Raw genomic sequence first — 18,483 nt, 5'->3', positions numbered from 1 at the left:
AAATCCAAGAACAGAAGTGAAATATTAACTTTTTTTGTGACATTTGTAATAAAGCTTGAATCATTGAGAGAACATATTTGAACCAGTTGTTGAATGGTTGCACAGATTGATGCTGTGGTGGCGCTGAGTGATGTTGTGGTGGCGACGAGTGATGCTGTGGGGTTCAGTGATGCTGTGGTAGTGCATAGTGGTGTTGTGGTGCCCCTGCGTGATGTTGTGGTGCCCCTGAGTGATGCTGTGGTGGTGCTGAGTGATGCTGTGGTGATGCGATAGAGTGAGTGCAATAGATAGATAGACTGAGGGCAATAGATAGATAGAGTGAGGACGATAGAGTGAGGGCGATAGCTAGAGAGATGGTTGTGTGTGTGGTTGTGTGTGGTGTGTGTGGTTGTGTGTGGGGTTGTGTGTGTGGGGTTGTGTGTGTGGGGTTGTGTGTGTGGGGTTGTGTGTGTGGGGCTGTGTGTGGGGGGCTGTGTGTGGGGGGCTGTGTGTGGGGGGCTGTGTGTGGGGGGCTGTGTGTGGGGGGCTGTGTGTGGGGGGCTGTGTGTGTGGGGCTGTGTGTGTGGGGTTGTGCGTGTGGGGTTGTGCGTGTGGGGTTGTGCGTGTGGGGTTGTGCGTGTGGGGTTGTGCGTGTGGGGTTGTGCGTGTGGGGTTGTGCGTGTGGGGTTGTGCGTGTGGGGTTGTGCGTGTGGGGTTGTGCGTGTGGGGTTGTGCGTGTGGGGTTGTGTTTGGGTTGTGTGTGTGTTTGTGGGTGTGTGTGTTTGTGGGTGGGTGTGTGTGTGTTGGTGGGTGTGTGTTGTGTTTGGGATTTTGTGTGTGGTTGAGTGTGGTTGTGTGTGTGCTTGTGGTTGTGTGCGTGTGGGTGGGGATGTGTGTGTGGTTGTGTGTGGGGGATTGTGTGTGTGTGGGGGGTGTTGTGTGTGTGCGGTTGTGTGTGTGTGGGGGGGGTTGTGTGAGTAGGGGGGTTGTGTGAGTGGGGGGTTGTGTGTGTGGAGGGGTTGTGTGTGGAGGGGTTGTATGTGTGTGTGGAGGGGTTGTATGTGTGTGTTGGGGGTTGTATGTGTGTGTGGGGGGTTGTATGTGTGTGTGGGGGGGTTGTATGTGTGTGTGTGGGGTTGTATGTGTGTGTGTGGGGGTTGTATGTGTGTGTGTGGGGGTTGTATGTGTGGGGTTGTGTGTGGGGGTTGTGTGTGTGGGGGTTGTGTGTGTGGGGGTTGTGTGTGGGGGGGTTGTGTGTGGGGGGGTTGTGTGTGGGGGGGTTGTGTGTGGGGGGTTGTGTGTGGGGGGTTGTGTGTGGAGGGGTTTTGTGTGTGGAGGGGTTGTGTGTGGAGGGGTTGTGTGTGGGGGGTTGTATGTGTGTGGGGGGGTTGTATGTGTGTGTGTGGGGGATGTATGTGTGGGGTTGTGTGTGGGGGTTGTGTGTGGAGGGGTTGTGTGTGGAGGGGGTGTGTGTGGAGTGGTTGTGTGTGGAGGGGTTGTGTGTGGAGGGGTTGTGTGTGTGGAGGGGTTTTGTGTGTGGGGGGTTTTGTGTGTGGGGGGGTTGTGTGTGTGGGGGGGGTTGTGTGTGTGGGGGGGGGGTTGTGTGTGTGTGGGGGGGTTGTGTGTGTGTGGGGGGGTTGTGTGTGGGAGGGGTTGTGTGTGTGGGGGGGTTGTGTGTGTGGAGGGGTTGTGCGTGTGTGGAGGGGTTGTGTGTGTGGAGGGGTTGTGTGTGTGTGGAGGGGTTGTGTGTATGTGGAGGGGTTGTGTGTGTGTGGAGGGGTTGTGCGTGTGTGGAGGGGTTGTATGTGTGTTGCCCAGGGGTACAGCCTTGGGACTGAAGTAACTTCTGATTAGGCCGATGTGTGTGGTCGGACAAACTGCAGTCAGTGCAGAGAGCCATGGCTGAAGTGTGCTGACCCGACGTCCCAGGCTGCAAAGGGTTAATTACAGCAGTAGAACAGACCAAAGGATCAAAGGTGACCCCCAAAGTCGCCCATGTCTGCCTATTTGTGTGTTTGCCATTTATGTTTCAGATTACATGAGGCTTGTGAAACACTAAAAGCGGTCTGTAAGCCAGACCTAAACATTTGCATTCCATCAGAGGATCCGTGGCCTTGAAGCAGCTAAATATGGAGCAATCGGAGCTTTAAACTTCACAAGTCCCAGTGTAACGTGCCATATCATTTACTTGTAATCGCGTAACATTCCACATAACTTGCTTCTGTTGTGCTGCATAATTTAGCTATGGCTAGGACATACCCTAGTCCCCCAATACCACAAAATTTCGCTAGACTTGATCACAGGAAGAGGCAACGCTCAACTTCTCACACACTAAGTCAGAAACTTGTCACATCAACCCGCCTTGGGACAGACGGCCGTGCATCAGCCGTGCACGCGCACACGAGGCAAGCGCGGGTGTATAAAAAAACAATAGGGGGGTAAAGCTCTCTTTGATTGATCTGGCGCGGAAAGAAAAGAACAGACGTCAGCGTGCCGGTTGGATAAGTTACTTACCTGTAATCCTAGTTCTCTTCCAGGGGTATTCTCATCAAAGTCATAAGCACTGAATATTCCCGCTCATGAGCAGCTCTATAGATTTATAGATCATTTTTTCTCATACCAATGCAGCCCCCATCTAGGAGGCTAAACAAGGCAATAATAATTAACTGCTTTTGCAAACACATAATGACGGGGAATGATACAAAGCATGGGAATCTATGAAAGTTCCAATACTGGGGCAAGAGGGTTAGCAAAGCACGACGGAGAGAGCAGTATATATATTATTTCTGGGGTCCCCGCACATGGGCGGGAATATTCAGTGCTTATGCCTATTGATGAGGATCCCCTGGAAGAGAATGGCAGTTATATTGACGACACAGACTTCACAATGCCAACCAAGTCACGTGGAGTCGAACAATGCCTCCTACCAGCACACAGGGGTACTACTACGAAAAATCTTCTGGATCCAACCTGACGCCTGGAAGTTCACAGGTAATCAATCTGCAGCTAGATTTCTCTATCATATACAGAGAGCAGCACTAGGCAGCCATGGATTGAAAAATAGTAAGGAGGGTAAAAATGCATGTGCAGAACGGGAGGCAAAAGGAGATGGATAAAGGTCACGTGGAAGGGGAAATGAAAAAAGATACATAACAGTTGCCTTTAACCAATTCATTTACATATCTTTAGGATACCACCTCATTAGTAGGAGGAGACAAGCCATCTCCATGCTTCTTCAGGACCATGTCAAAGAAACATATAGGTAGGATATTTAAATGATAATGAGCCGGCTGAGGTAGCGTTCAGGAGTTGGTTCCTAAGAAAATCACTTAAGCAAGATATCATCAGCTCATGACATGTTCGGATGACACTTAGGCAGTGAGCAAGCCTGCTCATTACAGATTCATTATCAAACTGGTGAAGTGCATGCCTAGCTCATTAGATATTCATTATCAGACTGACTGAGCCTACCACCAGCTCATTACATACTCATGCGGTGGCTGAAACAGTGCACTGCTGCTCAGTACAAGCTGGGGTTCTCCGGTAAAGTTTGTGCAGGAAGCACATTAGCTTCTCTTCACAGATCCATGAGGTAAGTGGCTGATCATTATATATGAACAGATATGACTGAATAATTACAAGGTCAAAGTAGTTTCATGCGGCGCACTAGTGCCTTCAATGGCAAACTTGTGGCAGCCAGAAGGACCATTCAAGAAAGCAATCAATCAATCAATCTGGGATTTGTAGAGCGCACTACTCAGGTTTTCAGGTTTTAGAGTCTTTATTTCGATAATAAAATCATAAAAGACGACATTTAATACATATTTAGACATTTGGACAGCTGAACAATATTCCATTATAATAACATTTTACAATAGCAGCATTATTGTCCTAATTCATTAGAATTTAGCTTAAAAACACCTTTAAAGTTAAAAGTAGTTATTAAACAACCTAGAAATACAAAGACAAACCCGACCAGTCGATACTAAAAAGAGGATTTTTTTGAAAGATACAAAGAAAGTAAAACCGTTCCTAATACAATGTACATTAACCTGCATTTAAGAAAAACAGTTGTACTTTGATATAACAAATTGAAGAATCCTATTAATGGTTTTGTCTGCTTCTTGCCCTGATGGCCCAAGCCCACCCTAGAAATTTTGCTATGCTCACCACGAACACCTCTGAGGTGTTAGTTTTTAAAACCCAAATAGCCTCAGCAGACCTTCTAAAGGGGAGGCGTTGAAACAGAGGTTTTATCCATTTAGTTCGTGGCGCTAAGTAGGTCGGACAGGCAAACAAGAAATGACCCTCAGTTTCCTTATGACCTGGGCACCAACTGCAAAATTCCGTTGCTCCATTAACCCAATTTTTTGTAAAAGAATTCAGTGGCAGGGCTCCTACCCGAAACTGGTGGTAAAGTTTCTTGTCCAGCGGTCTGGTGATAGTGTCCCAGTAGGTCTCGCGGGAGGGATCCAACTTAAAGGTCAGAAACCTTCCCGTTAGACTGACAGAGCTGGAAGCAGTCACCAACGATTGACGGACCGAGGCCCAGTACAACGCCTTGAATTCCTGTTTTGAAGGAAAGGCATTAGTACCGGGAGATACCCACAGCTGTTCCAGTCCCATTTCGACCAGAATAATTTTTACCGTTTGTAGCCAAGGTATTCTCCCGGAACCCCCAATTGACCTTACTTCGGCCAGTTCCTTTGCAAAAAGGGTGAGGTCAGGGGAGGTCCATATGCGCCTCCAAAAGGCCACCAATCTAAATCTTGCCATTTTATTAATTGGGTTGCATCCCAGGTCATGGCAGAGGGGTATAGAGGGAGAAGATTGAGGTAACCCTACCAAGCTCCTTAGAAACTTGCACTGGATTTTGAATAGGCTTGAGAGATCCATGAATCCCCAGAGATCTGCACCATACAGGATTGCAGCATTAATCTTAGTATCATAAATCTTTAAAGCTGGCATGACCCGTTTTGTAATCGATCTCTTTTGCTCACTCAAAAGGCAGCCAGTTAGTCGAGCACATTTTAGCTGTTGAGCACCTACTTGCTCTTTCCATCGCAAGCGACGGTCCAGGGTAACCCCTAAGTAAGTCATGGTCTCAACTTGTTCCAAGTTGACTCCACTCATACTTACAGTGCTCCGGACAAAATGACTCCTAGTGAGGACCATAAACTTAGTTTTGCCCACATTTACCTTGAGATCATTGATGACACAGAACTCCTCAAAGCGGTTCAAAGCCTGCTGTAAGCCACTGCGTGTTTTAGAGAGGAGTAAGGTGTCGTCGGCAAAGATAAGCATTGGGAACCTTGTCCCTGCGAGCGAAGGGGCATCAGTGGGAGTGTCTGCGAAGAATTTAACTACTTGATCAATAAATAACAAGAAGAGTGTTGGCGCCAGGACACACCCCTGACGGACTCCCCGAGTCACAGGAAAGGATTCCGTCATTTGTCCCTGACCTCCCCACCTCACCCTTGCATGGTTATCCTCATGCAGTTTAAGAATTAGATCCAGTAGTTCCATTGGTAATCCTAAATCCCTCAAAACACACCACAGTTTATCCCTCGGCACTAGATCGAATGCAGACTTCAGATCAATTACCGCGGCAAAGATGGTTCCACCGCCGAGAAAAACCACCTTCCAGTAGATTAGACAGAATCTAAACACCTGGTCGATGGTACTCGTACCCGATCTGAAGCCTGCTTGCATAGGAGACAAAATATCCTCTAGTTCAATCCAACCTTGAACTCTGCCCAATACCATTCGTGCAATGACCTTTTGAAGGGAGTCGATGAGACTAATCGGGCGATAGTTGCCCGGATTGGACCTATCGCCTTTTTTTATAAATTGGGAGGATCTCCGCCCCCTTCCATGACTTGGGAATTCTAGACCCTTTGGCTATTGCATTTGCAATCTTGGTTATGTACGGCACCCAGAGAGCGGGGTTGGCTTTAAACAAATCAGCAGGGATTAGATCCATCCCTGGTGCTTTCCCCCGCTGGGTCAGGCCAAGAGCTAACTCTACCTCGGTTTTTGTGAATATCAGTTTCTCCCCACATATAGGTGTCAAGGGCACCTCACCCAATATAGAGGGGGGTTCAAAAAACTCACCACTAAATTGGGCCGAGTAATGATTCACCCAAGCTTCAGGGGGCACGTGGTTTGTAGGAGTACGGGAGTCTGGGTCCTTGCCCCATTTTATCAGTTCCCAAAATTTAGACTGATTATTCGAAGTGGAGGCGTCCAGAAGATCGGACCAATACATATCCTCCCACTCCCGTTTAGCTTCCCACTGTGTATTCTTATAATGCGCCCTTGCTGCCTTAACAACACACATGTTCCGGGACTTAACCGCTTTGACGAGATGTCTATAGGCCTCCCTGCACTTTTTATTATACCATTTCTGGCGGGGGCCGTTTAATTTAGCGGTTCCACTCTGACATGGTAGAGAAAGAAGAAGCTTGAGCTGATCAAAACAACACTCATGGAGGTCAATGATGGTGCTCTCAGGGCTACCCCCCCCCTGAATCTTCGGACAGTATTTCATTTAACATGTTGGAAACAACAGTCTCAATGCTCTCTTGTATGGTCTCATCCCCCGCTAACCTAGACCATTTTAGCCTCCTTCGGTCATTAGTCAAAGCGACATCCCCTGACCGGGAAGTGTCTGATTCCTTCAGTCTTTTCATTCCCGGCAACCTTAACTTGAGTGTCAAGGGGTTATGGTCGCTTTCTGGGCGAGGTACCACTTCCATATCGACCAACATAGGCCAGAATTCCATCTTTAACAGGTAATAATCTATCCGACTTTTCCTTAGTCCATTGTCGAAGGTATAATTGGCACCTAGATCAGATGAGGAGCGACCATTTACAGCCCTTAGTCCCCAGGTTAAACATAAAGCCATCCAGTTCAAGGCAGCCTCAGTCGCTTTTACGATTTTGTTGGTCATCAAATCCGGAATGTTCCAAACTGCGTCCTCTGCGGACCCCCAACTGTCCCCGGCAACATAGAGCGGCTCAAAAGTGCAATTCAAGTCTCCTGCTAGAAGAATAAAATTATCTCTACCCAATCCAGCAAGGTATTTGTCCAGTACATCCAGAATACCAGGGCAGCGACCACCAGGTAGGCCTCGTGCATATATATTAATAATAGTCAGGTCCCGATGGCCATCCTTACTCAATTTAATGACCAGAAGGTCCGGGTTCTCTACAAATATCTCAGTTGGGTGATAACCTGATACCTGCTTCACCCAAATCACCAACCCCCCTGATGCTCGCCCCTTACTACCCATAATAGCTGGTTTAGAAAAGTTTACAAAACCTGCCCTATGAATTGGATCCGGTGCCCAAGTTTCCTGTAAAACAACATCAAATTTATCAACAAACTCCAACCAATCCTCAGAGTGCATGCGTCCCTTAACCCCTGCAACATTCCATGACATAATATTAAGTGTTTCAGGTGGAGGGGCTGCAATACACGATGCGTGAAGGACCGTTGACACTGATACTGATACAGCCGGATTCACCAGTTCACTCCCTATTCCTGCCCTACTCTCCTTATTGTCAACATTATCCAAGCTTTCCCCCACCAACAAGACCTCTATTGGGTCCTCAACGGCTACTATAGCATATTCCTCGGTTACATGAGCCCCCAGGCCTGTCTCTTCATAATTTACGAGAGGTGGAACCCCCCGACTTGGCATAGCTACTTCATTCCCACAGTCCTCAACAGACTTAGTCTTTTTAATCGGTATATGTAGTCAGTCTATAGCCTTGAGGTCGGAAAGGGGCAAAAAGCGATTAAAGAGTAAAGGATACTGCTGGGGGTAAGGTGTTCTTGCTATAGGGTACCTCCTAACTGGAGGTCTTATGTAAGTGGGGCCTAATGGAAAATTGCTATGTCTTTGAGGGTAGAAATAAGCAAGCCCCAGAGTTTGTATGTCTCCCTGTTTAGCAAACCTGGCTTTTCTTCGAATTGTATCCACTACTCAAGGATCCTTGAACGATATTAGTATACAATCGCCCTCTAAATCTTTGGTACCATGTCCCACCCAATCAACTCTCCTTACAAAGAGGATTTCAGTATAAGATGATGGTGGCAAGGGTCGATTTTTATTCAACCACAATATCACCTTATTACGTAGATCCTCATATGACTCCTTAATCCCATCTTTTACCGGGCAACGCCTGTTAAAACTATTGTGTATTGGGTGGCCTCCGAGGGTAAATCTGCTCGGGGGACAGTATGCTTGTTTAATTTCCCCACATTTGGGGTTTTGATGGTATAATGATTAACTTTTTGCCCTGGGAGTGGTTGTAATAGAGTACATGGGGTTGGTTTTACCCGATCATCCGACCAGGATGCTTGAGACCTATCTGGATCGGGTTTAGCATTAACCTTCTTCTTAAGAGCCTGTGACAAAGTGCCTACAGCTGGGATGCTAGGATTGGCTCTAGGCCTCCCCCCGCTAACGGTTTACTAATAGCTACCCCTGTTGGAGTTGGGTTACTAGCTTTACTAGTGGAGGCATTGTTTATACATGTTTTGCTTACTGGCTGGATAGAAACCCCTCCCACTGGGCTGGGGATAGTTAACTTTTGTAGTAAGCCCGAGTTTGTGCTCGCTACAGTCTCCAGAGCATCTAGTTTAAGGGTCATCAACCTTGTTCGCTCCAAAACAGGAAGCAGGAGGGTTTTAATCATAGCCTCCATTTTTACCAATAGGATTTCATCACTATTGAGGCATGTTGGACAGGGATTGGATGACCCCAAGGAGTTAAGGGAGGGGCAAAACACATTGGGAAATAGAGAGGGTAATTGGGGAGCTAGGGGATGCTCAAGGTCAGAAGCATCAATACTAGATGGATCGTTTAGTTTGGGCAGCTTATGGTCTCTCCCCCCCCTGGTGGCTCAAAACTTGCTTTCTCTTGCGAGATACCGCACTACTCACCCGCGAGGGTCTCAAGGCGCTGGGGTGGGGTGCAGAGTGAACAGCTCCATTAGGGTCATTCAAAGAGCCAGGTCTTGGAAGGATGGACACTCAATCTGTATTAACTCATTCATGAAGACTTTGTAGAGTCGCTGCATGAACCTGTTGCCCCAGGAACACTCAGGAGCATTTTTATTCTGAGAGGTGCAGGAAGATGACATCATCATGCTGTGCACACCGATCCTAGAGCACGAGCCAAAGTGCCGCGTGAGTGAGGCACTTTCACTTTTAGCGCTATGTAGCGGCAGTGCTGCGGCTCAACATTTGGAAGAGAGATCAATAATTAAGAAGCGGACAAACTGATCAAAGCTGCTTCGGTTGACAATGGGAGTCGCCCTGTGTGTCGGGGTCCTACGGTGGGCGCAGCGGTACCTGCGGCTCCAAGCATAGTCCATATAGGTCTGGGAACTGAAAGCAGTAGGTTATGACAAACCAAGAAATGCCACTGGGCAACAGCACCAAGAAGGCTACAGACAAAAGCTTTTCTTAGTGGACAAGAAAGCCCTTGAGACTGGAGGGACATGACAGCACCAGATTACCATAAACCCCTCCATAACTTGAGGCATGCTTCGATCAAGCGCGTTGTGTCCTTCAAGCTCACCATGACCCCTCAGGAAGAGCAACAGCCCACCTCTTACCTCTTCATGTCCACCGTTGTGACATTGAACGTGACGCCCTTCAGCCACAGGACCATGAAGAGCCGCTGGGAGAACGGGCAGTTGCCGATGCTCTGTCCATCACTGCCAGCCTGTGGAGAAAGCAAGGTGGTTAATTGGAACTCACGACAAACCATCACAGGAGGCAACACAATTGTGGAGCAAAAGAGTCAACCACCACAGTCCACCCCAACTTCCCATCTCCAAACACACACTACACAACAGATCACTCAATAGAAATTTAGATATGGAGTGGGGCCTGTAAGGAATGGGGGTAGGGTGTCTTCACGGCAAAAGGAGTGAACGGTGACAGCCTAGCAGATGTTCTGCAGTCAGCCATTGCCTGGACATTTGGATGGGAGAAGGTTCTGGGCATTTCGGGAAGTCACGACCCTGGTAGATTAATGGCAGGGAACATTTGCTGCCGAAGGGAGGAGAGTGGAAGTTAAATAAAATGCCATGTCTAGTTTTCTGCAGGAAGCATGCTCACTTTTCATTATAAATTGTGCTCAATTTGCAACAGAATTGTGCCTGCCCCCGAAATGATTTATGCTCACTGTTTCGAAAGAATTCCAAAAGCATTTTGAAAGAAAGCAGTCCTCTCCTAAAGTCTTTCATGGAAATAAGGCAACGGTCAGACACCTGAAGACCGGTGTCTAGGTGGGAAATGGCCGAGGCTGGAAGGACACCTGGGCGAACGAAGAAGCGGGCAGCAGGACAGACATCAGACGCCACTGCTGGGAAGTGTTTCTTGTTAATTTACAGCTAACATTCCTATGGCGAATTCATGCTGAAAAACTTTTCCACATTTTAATGTATAGCGGTATTTTATTCCCTTCTTTCAAACAAGCATTGGCCATGCCAATTGGTTTCGCCATATTAGTGTATTATGAAAATATGTCCTCGGTGCAGTGCAAAGTTGGAAAAGCATTCCAAATACACATACGTGGCTTAGACAGGGCGGGAGGGGAACCCTTGCCCACTTGTAGTTGTCAATCAAACACAATAGGATTTTTTACAACAGGTGCTCCGAACTCACATTTTTAGGTCTCGCGTGCGAATGCAGCGTAGCTGCTTCGCTAACGAGACTATTGCTACCACTTTGGTGCGCGAAGGGAGACAGGAGATGTGCACGCGTACGGAATGCACATCTCCTGTCCGCGCGTGCCACCTCCAGTCTCCCTTCGCGCACCAAAGCCACGCACATCTCCTGTCAGCGCGCATTCACATTTCCCCCCCCTGTCGGCCCTTTGAAGTCATCGCAGCTGGTAGAGAGGGGCACATAGAGGGCTCTCCGTGCGGTATGCCCAGTCTCCCCTGGCACAGCTCTTGTTCCCACTGGCCTGATGGGCAATAAAGCAAAAACAGACACTGAGCAGGCCCTCAGCCCAGCTGATGTTGTGCAGTTTCAATGCCTGCCCTTTATCTTGTCGCTCGGCTCAGAACAGGCTTAGTTGTTTTAACCGGAGCTTCGCGCCATTTTTTTTATGCGCTCAGTACCTCCCCTCCTTCTCCCACTGCACGGACGCCCGCAAGGCAGGCGCTGTTTTAATTAAAGTCATCTGGTCACATATTTACGTAGTTAACATGGCGGCCTCGCGCCTTAATTTGTCCACTTTTTGAACTGTTATCTGCATGCGCGGCACACAGCACAGTGAATAAATACCGCATATTAACTTGAGCTTCAGGAACAAACCAGCCTCTTGTAGGGCAGAACAGCCTAAAGGAGGCACATTAGCCTGCACAGTGGGAGGTTCAACTAGAATTCCCAGACCTAGTACACAGCCCTTTCCTTTTCAAACCGAGAGTAGGGCCAAAAGATTGGAGCTGTGAGTAGAAGTAGTTCGACCTTCCTTGGCTCCCCTTTTAAACCTCCCTCACTATTCTCTAATCTCCAGTGCCAGCGTATGTGCCTTAAAAAATATATTTTGCTGATTAAGGCATCCTCGCAGCTCGCAAAACCTTATTCTGCCCTCCCTCCCCACCTGTAGATGCAGAAATTGCAGTCCGTTTAAGGTGTGAACACTTTCAGTGTGCAATTGCACAGCGGAAGATACTCACTTCGTTCTATGCGTGCATAACTTTTCACATGGAAGGAAAAGCTGCTCATTTTTGCCCGACTTGCTTTATGTACCATTAGCAGATGCTTTGGTGCTGCGCCTTGGTTTTTGTCATGTCCTAATTGAGCATGGGTTGCATAGCACCCATCCGTTGTAGAGCTTATCTTCTGCCCTGTGACTTCAGGTTACACGGTAGTTGGTCAACCCACTTCATTTGTATATTTTTCCAACTGTTTTTCCATATTACAGGTTTGAAAAATAAGTAAACAAAAACGACCTCACAATTGCTAAGGACAGACCTATTGTTTTTTGCCAGTGTTTGTTCATTTTAAGTCTATCTTTGTGTTGGTTTATTCATGGTACTTCCGAGGACATGCAAGTAAATGTACATGATGGTAGCCTGAAATGTGTGGTTACCCGGTATACTGACAGATTTGTCATTTTTTAGGAGTTTGCATCCCTGTGCCACCAGGTCTTTTCGAGCCTTGCAGAGAAGCAGGTCCCACCAGATTTGCTCCTTCAGCTTTTCTTACAAGAAGCCATCTCCAAGGTTGTGCACAAGATTGAACTTGTGTAAAAACTAAATTTTGAAAGAAGTGCCAGGTTCCTTGTGTTACTTTCATTGTGTCTGCAGGGCCACGTCCTCATGCTCAGGCGACTGGGCACACTTCGCGATTCTGCGTGCCCTTTGGTCTACTGCGGTGTAGTACCAACGTCTGGATTGAACAGCTAAAATCTAGACTCTATGTAACCCTATACAGTCAAATAAAAAAAGAGTTTAATTTCACCTCAGATGGCAATCACTCTTGGTGGGTCACTGTAATTATCCAATTTTGCAGCCTCGATGTTTCTTCAGAATTATAGATTTTCCGTATTTGCCACATACTCCATCATTTGCTGCATAATCTGCAGATTTTAACAATCTTTCTAGCTCACTGAAAACAGCAAAATGTGTTGTGGCACAGCGGAAGGCCCTTCGAAAAGACTGATTGTTAATATTTCTTTTACAGATTGCAGTGCTTGGGTGTCAGGCTGGTACTAATGGAGTAAAATCTTTCTCCAGATAGTGTTAACAGGTAAAAAAAGACAAATTATGAGGTAATACAATCACCAAATGTGCTGCATCATGTCACATATTTTCCCTTTTCTTCCGCATAATTTAGCAATCCCTGCCACATAATTTGGTTCCCCCCTGCCTCATAATTCCAATAGCTGTCCTCTAAATCGCCAACTCGGGGCTGGTCTCAAGTATACCTATTGAGTAACTTTAGGACCATAGCCAAATTACGTTTATATCAATGTTCTCTTATCTTATGTGCACACACTGTTCAGGACAGTTTTAGACTACAGAATTTGAGCCTCTGTGATAGGACGGGGATGTTTACCGATGTTATAATTGGAAGGTGATGAAAGTGGCGTTAACAGGGCTCATCCCAAGCTAAGAATGCGGAAGCCGGATGTGAGCTCTAGGAAGCAACGCATAGGAAAATCTACACGCTTACCAAAAATACTTTCAGTTGCTTTCATTTCAGAGATGCCAACAGTGTTGTAAATTGTCATTTATGCTTTTCTGGGTGCTGTATTGTTTCACATTTAAATGGTTAACCTGCACCCGGCATAGCTCCACCTTAACGTCCTCAGACGCACTCACAGCTTGGGTAATTCCGGGTACATGAAACAGTGCTTTGGGTGTCCACCTACGCCCTTCCAGAAATGTGGCTCAATGGTTAGAGCGGCAGACCCTGATGCAGAGATCTGGCCCGGGACTAGGGTTCAATTCCCGCATCGGTGGGTCTTGGGCTCAATTTCCCCGGACCTGATGATAATTCTCGCCTCGGTGCCTATTCTAATCATGGGTCCCACTCTGCAACTCTGGGCAATAGCTTGCTTAATCTCCACAACGGCCCCACCAGCGCTGGGATGCCTGGCTTCACCTTGGGGGTGCCCAGGAGTGGGCATTTCACAAGGAAATGCCAGGAAGGGTTCCACAGCGGTATGAGTACAGCGCCAGGACACCTCTGGGTATAAGTGCGCTATACAAGTACAAATTCATTTCATTTCATAAGAAGTGTGTCGGTTACCTCATCTGCCTGCTCTCGGAGCTCTCTCGTACCACTGCTGAAGCCCAGCAGAGAAGACACCTGGCCATTAAGCTTTGACTGGAGCTCATGGTGCACCTTGAAGTCATGAACATTGAAGGCTTACTTTTATTCTTATCAGAGGATCTTCACATGGGAGAGAGAGCTAAGAAGTAACCAAAGGGAACAGTTATTTTACAGATGATTGTGACTGCGTTTAAGGGTGGCTGGCAACATCAGCAGCTGAAGCCTGAAAGGCACGGACCAGCACAGGGAAACTCTACTTGTTGGATTCTTTGTCATCTATTGACACCAGAATCTTTTTGAAGAGAGCCACACTGGTGTGAGACATTAAGGCATTCTTGAACCACACCAAGATATGCCACTAGAAATCCCAGTTCAACCACATAATTCCACACCATAAAATACTAGTCCACACCATGCCACATTGTACCACCACAACAAATCATGCTACATAATTCCACTCATCACAATTCAATGTCACAGTTCTGCACCACACAACATAATTACATTCTACATAATACCACTAAGCTTCACATAATTACTTTACACGTAATTACACTACTCAATACAGCATAAATACACCCCACATAAATGCACTCTATGCCACATACCAGTAGTCCACATAAATGCACTCCACACCATAACGCATAAATCCAATACACATAATTTCACTCCATGCCACACAATTTAACTCCACAAATTTACAAAACACATACATAATTCCACACAAAACCAAATATTTCAAATACACAAAACAATTTCACAACAGACCACATACCTCAAAAACACCTCAAATGTACACATCTTACCACAGCTAATAATTCCAATACAACGCACATAATTCCGCACCAAACCACAAACATTTACTACACTCCAAACCAAAACACATAGGTGAAATACATTGTCATTTACAACTCCAATAGCTCTAACTCTAGCAAATGCGAGACCTATTGCATTGCAAATGCTTATTTAAAGTGCTTTCATAATGGTTAAATAAAATGTTTGCCTAAAATCACACAATTTAAGCAGGTAAGATGCACAATCAGGCTCTCCATTTTTGCCCTCACCCTCTGTAAGATTTTTTTTACTTGGCAGTAGTGCCACCCTTCACTGCCTTGGACGTAGTAACGTCAAATATACTGTCTATAGTTCTCTCAGTCCCATCATTTCAGAACTGAAGCATTTTCAATATTGTATGCAACAAAGCCGTAGTTGGTGCATTTTTTTTATCTTATGCAACAAACAACATTTGACAAAGCCAATAGCCTCCACTTGCTGTAAGTGTAATGTTACTTGTATTTTATATCTGGATGCAATGACAGAGACAGCAAAATTCCAGTCCAGCAGCACAGTATGCCAAGAACAGATTTTTAGCTTAGGGTGTTATGTGCTACGTCCTTAATAACATAGGCCACGCCCCGTTGAGACACCCAGGTTTTTCATCCCACTTAAAGCTCAGACCACATCTATCGGGTTTTATTGGCCTTTCATTTTTTAGGACTTTTGGAAGGGATCACTGCACATAATTTAACGATCTGAAAGAGTGATACTCAATTGAAACAGGAAAATGATGGCATCTCCTTAGCAACTTATGAATAAAGACAAAAAAATGCACAGTAGAAGCAACAGTACTTGATGTAAACATTAATACAGTTTTTTGCTGTCTGTTCCTGAGCGCCTCGAACCATGGCTGCAGCAGGGTCGGGTTGCTTTTGCGTTCTGGTTTTGTATAATATTTGCTACCCCGGAACTAATTGCAACAGCGCCCGGGTCAAATTCACCAGCAATGTATGCTTTCTTGAGGCAGTATAAGCAGTAATTGTCCCCCTCCATAGACGTCCTGGCAGTGTTTCTTAGACAAGACCTGGCCTCCGCAGAGTCTGTATTAAGTATACATTTAACACCTATGCGGCTCCTGAGCACCGCGGGGTCGGAGATTCTACTGCACGTCTAATAAACGTCAAACTGTGCAGCTGTTTTTATACTTTTTTACTGTACAAAGTCTGATAATAAAATGTAAATTAAACAAAGCTCCAGAATTAAAAATGCAGAGCATATCTCATCGTTACCGTGCTGTTGAGATAGCTCAGTGAGTTCACGCACTTACTCCAGGGATTATGGGGTGAACTGCGGGTCCCAAGTTTTATTGAAGATGGACGTCGACAGAAGAAATGTTTATAAAACGCCTAGATGCTCGGAGGGAAGATTGCCTGCATGTTAAACGTAAAATACCAGGGGCCTAGCTATCAATGGTGCAGCGGGTGCAGTGGCACAGATTCCAGGGAGGTGAGGAGCCCATTGCATCACATTTATAGCTGCCTACCACTGCGAAACCTCGCCAGAGTCGGGCGGAGGCATTTAACCGGTTTGCAATGGGGCCCGAGATTCCCTTACTACACTGCTGGAAGTCCCATATTTCCCGCGCAGAAAGCGTGTGTGCGTGTTTAAAATGACTATCTACGTAGTGCCTCCTTATAGTATAATGACACATGCCACTGTTGCGTTAGAGACGCCAACCAAACGGTGGGTCATTACACCCAAAATTCCTGCTCTGGAGGTATTACTGAATCTGTGATGGCAACACCAAAGAAAGAGTCAGAAGGGACAGAGAGATCTACCAATCCAAACGAAGAACAGGACCAGGTACAAAGAGCAGAGTTGATGTCACCACTATTCGGAGCGAATTTATTGGAAGAGGGTACCGCAGCACCTAACGAGTCACCTGCCGACCCGCCACTTCAATCGAATACAAAACAGGAGTCTTATAGATCCACACCCACAAATACTCTAATAACACCACTCAACAGTGATAATACTCGTGACCTATCATATAATGTCGGAAGTGGAAATCAAATGAAGGATATAAAGGAAAGAATTGTGGGAGTGAGAACAAATCAATTACGGAGAAGAGCAAAATGCAAAACTTGGTCTAACAGATCAAGCCTCGTTAAGAAATCACCTCGAAACTTGAAAGAAATTAAGGAGCTCCTGAACATAGTAGACAAACTGGCACAAGGCTCGCTGAAAATTTCAAAAGTAATTGATAAAATGTGGGAGATGACAGTAAGCACACACTCAAAGGTCTCGCATATTCAGAATTTGGTACTATCCACACAAAGATGGAATGATGAGATGGACCAATCTCAAAAAAACAGGATCAGTAGACCAGACAGGACAAATCCCCTTTCAAATGAAGAAACCCTAGCCTTACTCAGTACTTACGAACAACCGGAACGTGGGAGCGCTGAGAGAAATCAAAACAGTACCAATAGATGTTAACAGAACATCCAGAAAGAACGATAGGAAAGCAATCCACCGCAACCTACAACATATCCAACTAACAGCAACGGAAGCCGAAAATGGGAACCCCAGTAACTCGGAAAAACCTCTGAGTTGCCTTCTACTCAATTGTCGTTCGGCAACTAAACATGCTTCAGACATAGCAGCCCTCATCCTCAATAAGGAAATTGACCTAGCAATACTCACGGAAACATGGCTCAATGAAACATCATCGCCAGCCATTGATCTATTAGTACCACCGCAATATAACATTGTGAGATTAGATAGGCCAAGGAAAGTAGGAGGAGGTATAGCATGCATCCACCGATCAGAGATAGAAGTCAACCAAATCCAAGCCGACCCCTTTGAATATTGGGAATACTTGGGTCTGAACATAAGATCATCAAGCAACCAGAAATGCAATCTGCATGCGTTCTACCATCCACCTGGAAATAACGTACAGTTTACAGAGCAACTAATAGAGATCATTACGACTAACTACGATCCTGATGCCAATAACATTTTCCTGGGAGACTTTAATCTACATTGGGACGACGAAAATGACAAAACGGTTAACCTGCTTAAAGAGTTCCTCGCAGAACTAAACCTTACACAAGCTTGCACCCAACCCACACATGCACAAGGAGCGACCTTAGACTGGATTATTGCAAATAAGAAAGAGACATCTATACTCGCTATTGATCCTTGTGATTGGTCTGACCATTACGCCATAACATTCGTGATTCCCTCAGTGAAAAAGGGTAGGACTGTACAACCCCCCAGGTCCAAAAAAGCGATACGAGATACCAAAGAGGCGAATATTGAGTTACTGGTTGAAAGATGCGAGAAAGATTTAAAGTCACCTGACGACATGGAGAATGTAAATGAGTTGACTGATCACTACCTAACCTCAATTGGAAATATTGTCAATGACACCATGCCACTAAAATTGAAAAGAGTCGCAGAAAAATCAAAAAATCCTTGGTTCAATGGATCACTAAATGAGGAAAGGCGCAAATTGAGAACTGCCGAAAGAAACTGGAGACGACACCCTTCTTCTCCTGAGCTACAAGCCCTTAGGACCACCAGAAGGCACTATAACAAACAGATAATCAATTCCAAGAAAGAATATATAAGAGCAGAACTTGACAATGCCAAAAACAGACCTCGAAAACTCTTCGAGATCTTAAAACAACAATCAGACAAACTGGCTAAATCGGCACAAGAACATTCTAAGACTCCCTTAAGCGGCGAGGAATTCTCCTCATTTTTCACAGAAAAGACCAAATCGCTAGAGGTAGAGCTCTCAAATACCGCGGCTATCCTCCCGACCCACCATATGCCGACAAATGCGGCCCCTATGACAACAGAGAGGACGAAGGCAAAAAATAAAGCGAATTGGGACACATTTGAAC

The 18,483-nt window shown here is 46.0% G+C and overlaps 1 protein-coding gene across 1 annotated transcript in view; it reads right to left on the bottom strand.

Moving 5' to 3' along the window:
- The window catches only part of CLIC1 (chloride intracellular channel 1), a 132,370-nt gene that overhangs the window by 24,691 nt on the left and 89,196 nt on the right, over positions 1-18,483 (bottom strand). The window contains exon 2 of the mRNA XM_078646040.1: positions 9,610-9,719. Coding sequence (XP_078502166.1) covers positions 9,610-9,719 — 110 coding nt within the window. The remainder of the gene's footprint in view (positions 1-9,609; positions 9,720-18,483) is intronic.

This window comes from Lissotriton helveticus, chromosome 5_1 (genome assembly GCF_964261635.1).
Source record: "Lissotriton helveticus chromosome 5_1, aLisHel1.1, whole genome shotgun sequence".
NCBI lineage: Eukaryota > Metazoa > Chordata > Amphibia > Caudata > Salamandridae > Lissotriton > Lissotriton helveticus.
Note: the sequence above shows the minus strand (reverse complement) of the source record. Positions and strands in the feature narration are given on the sequence as shown.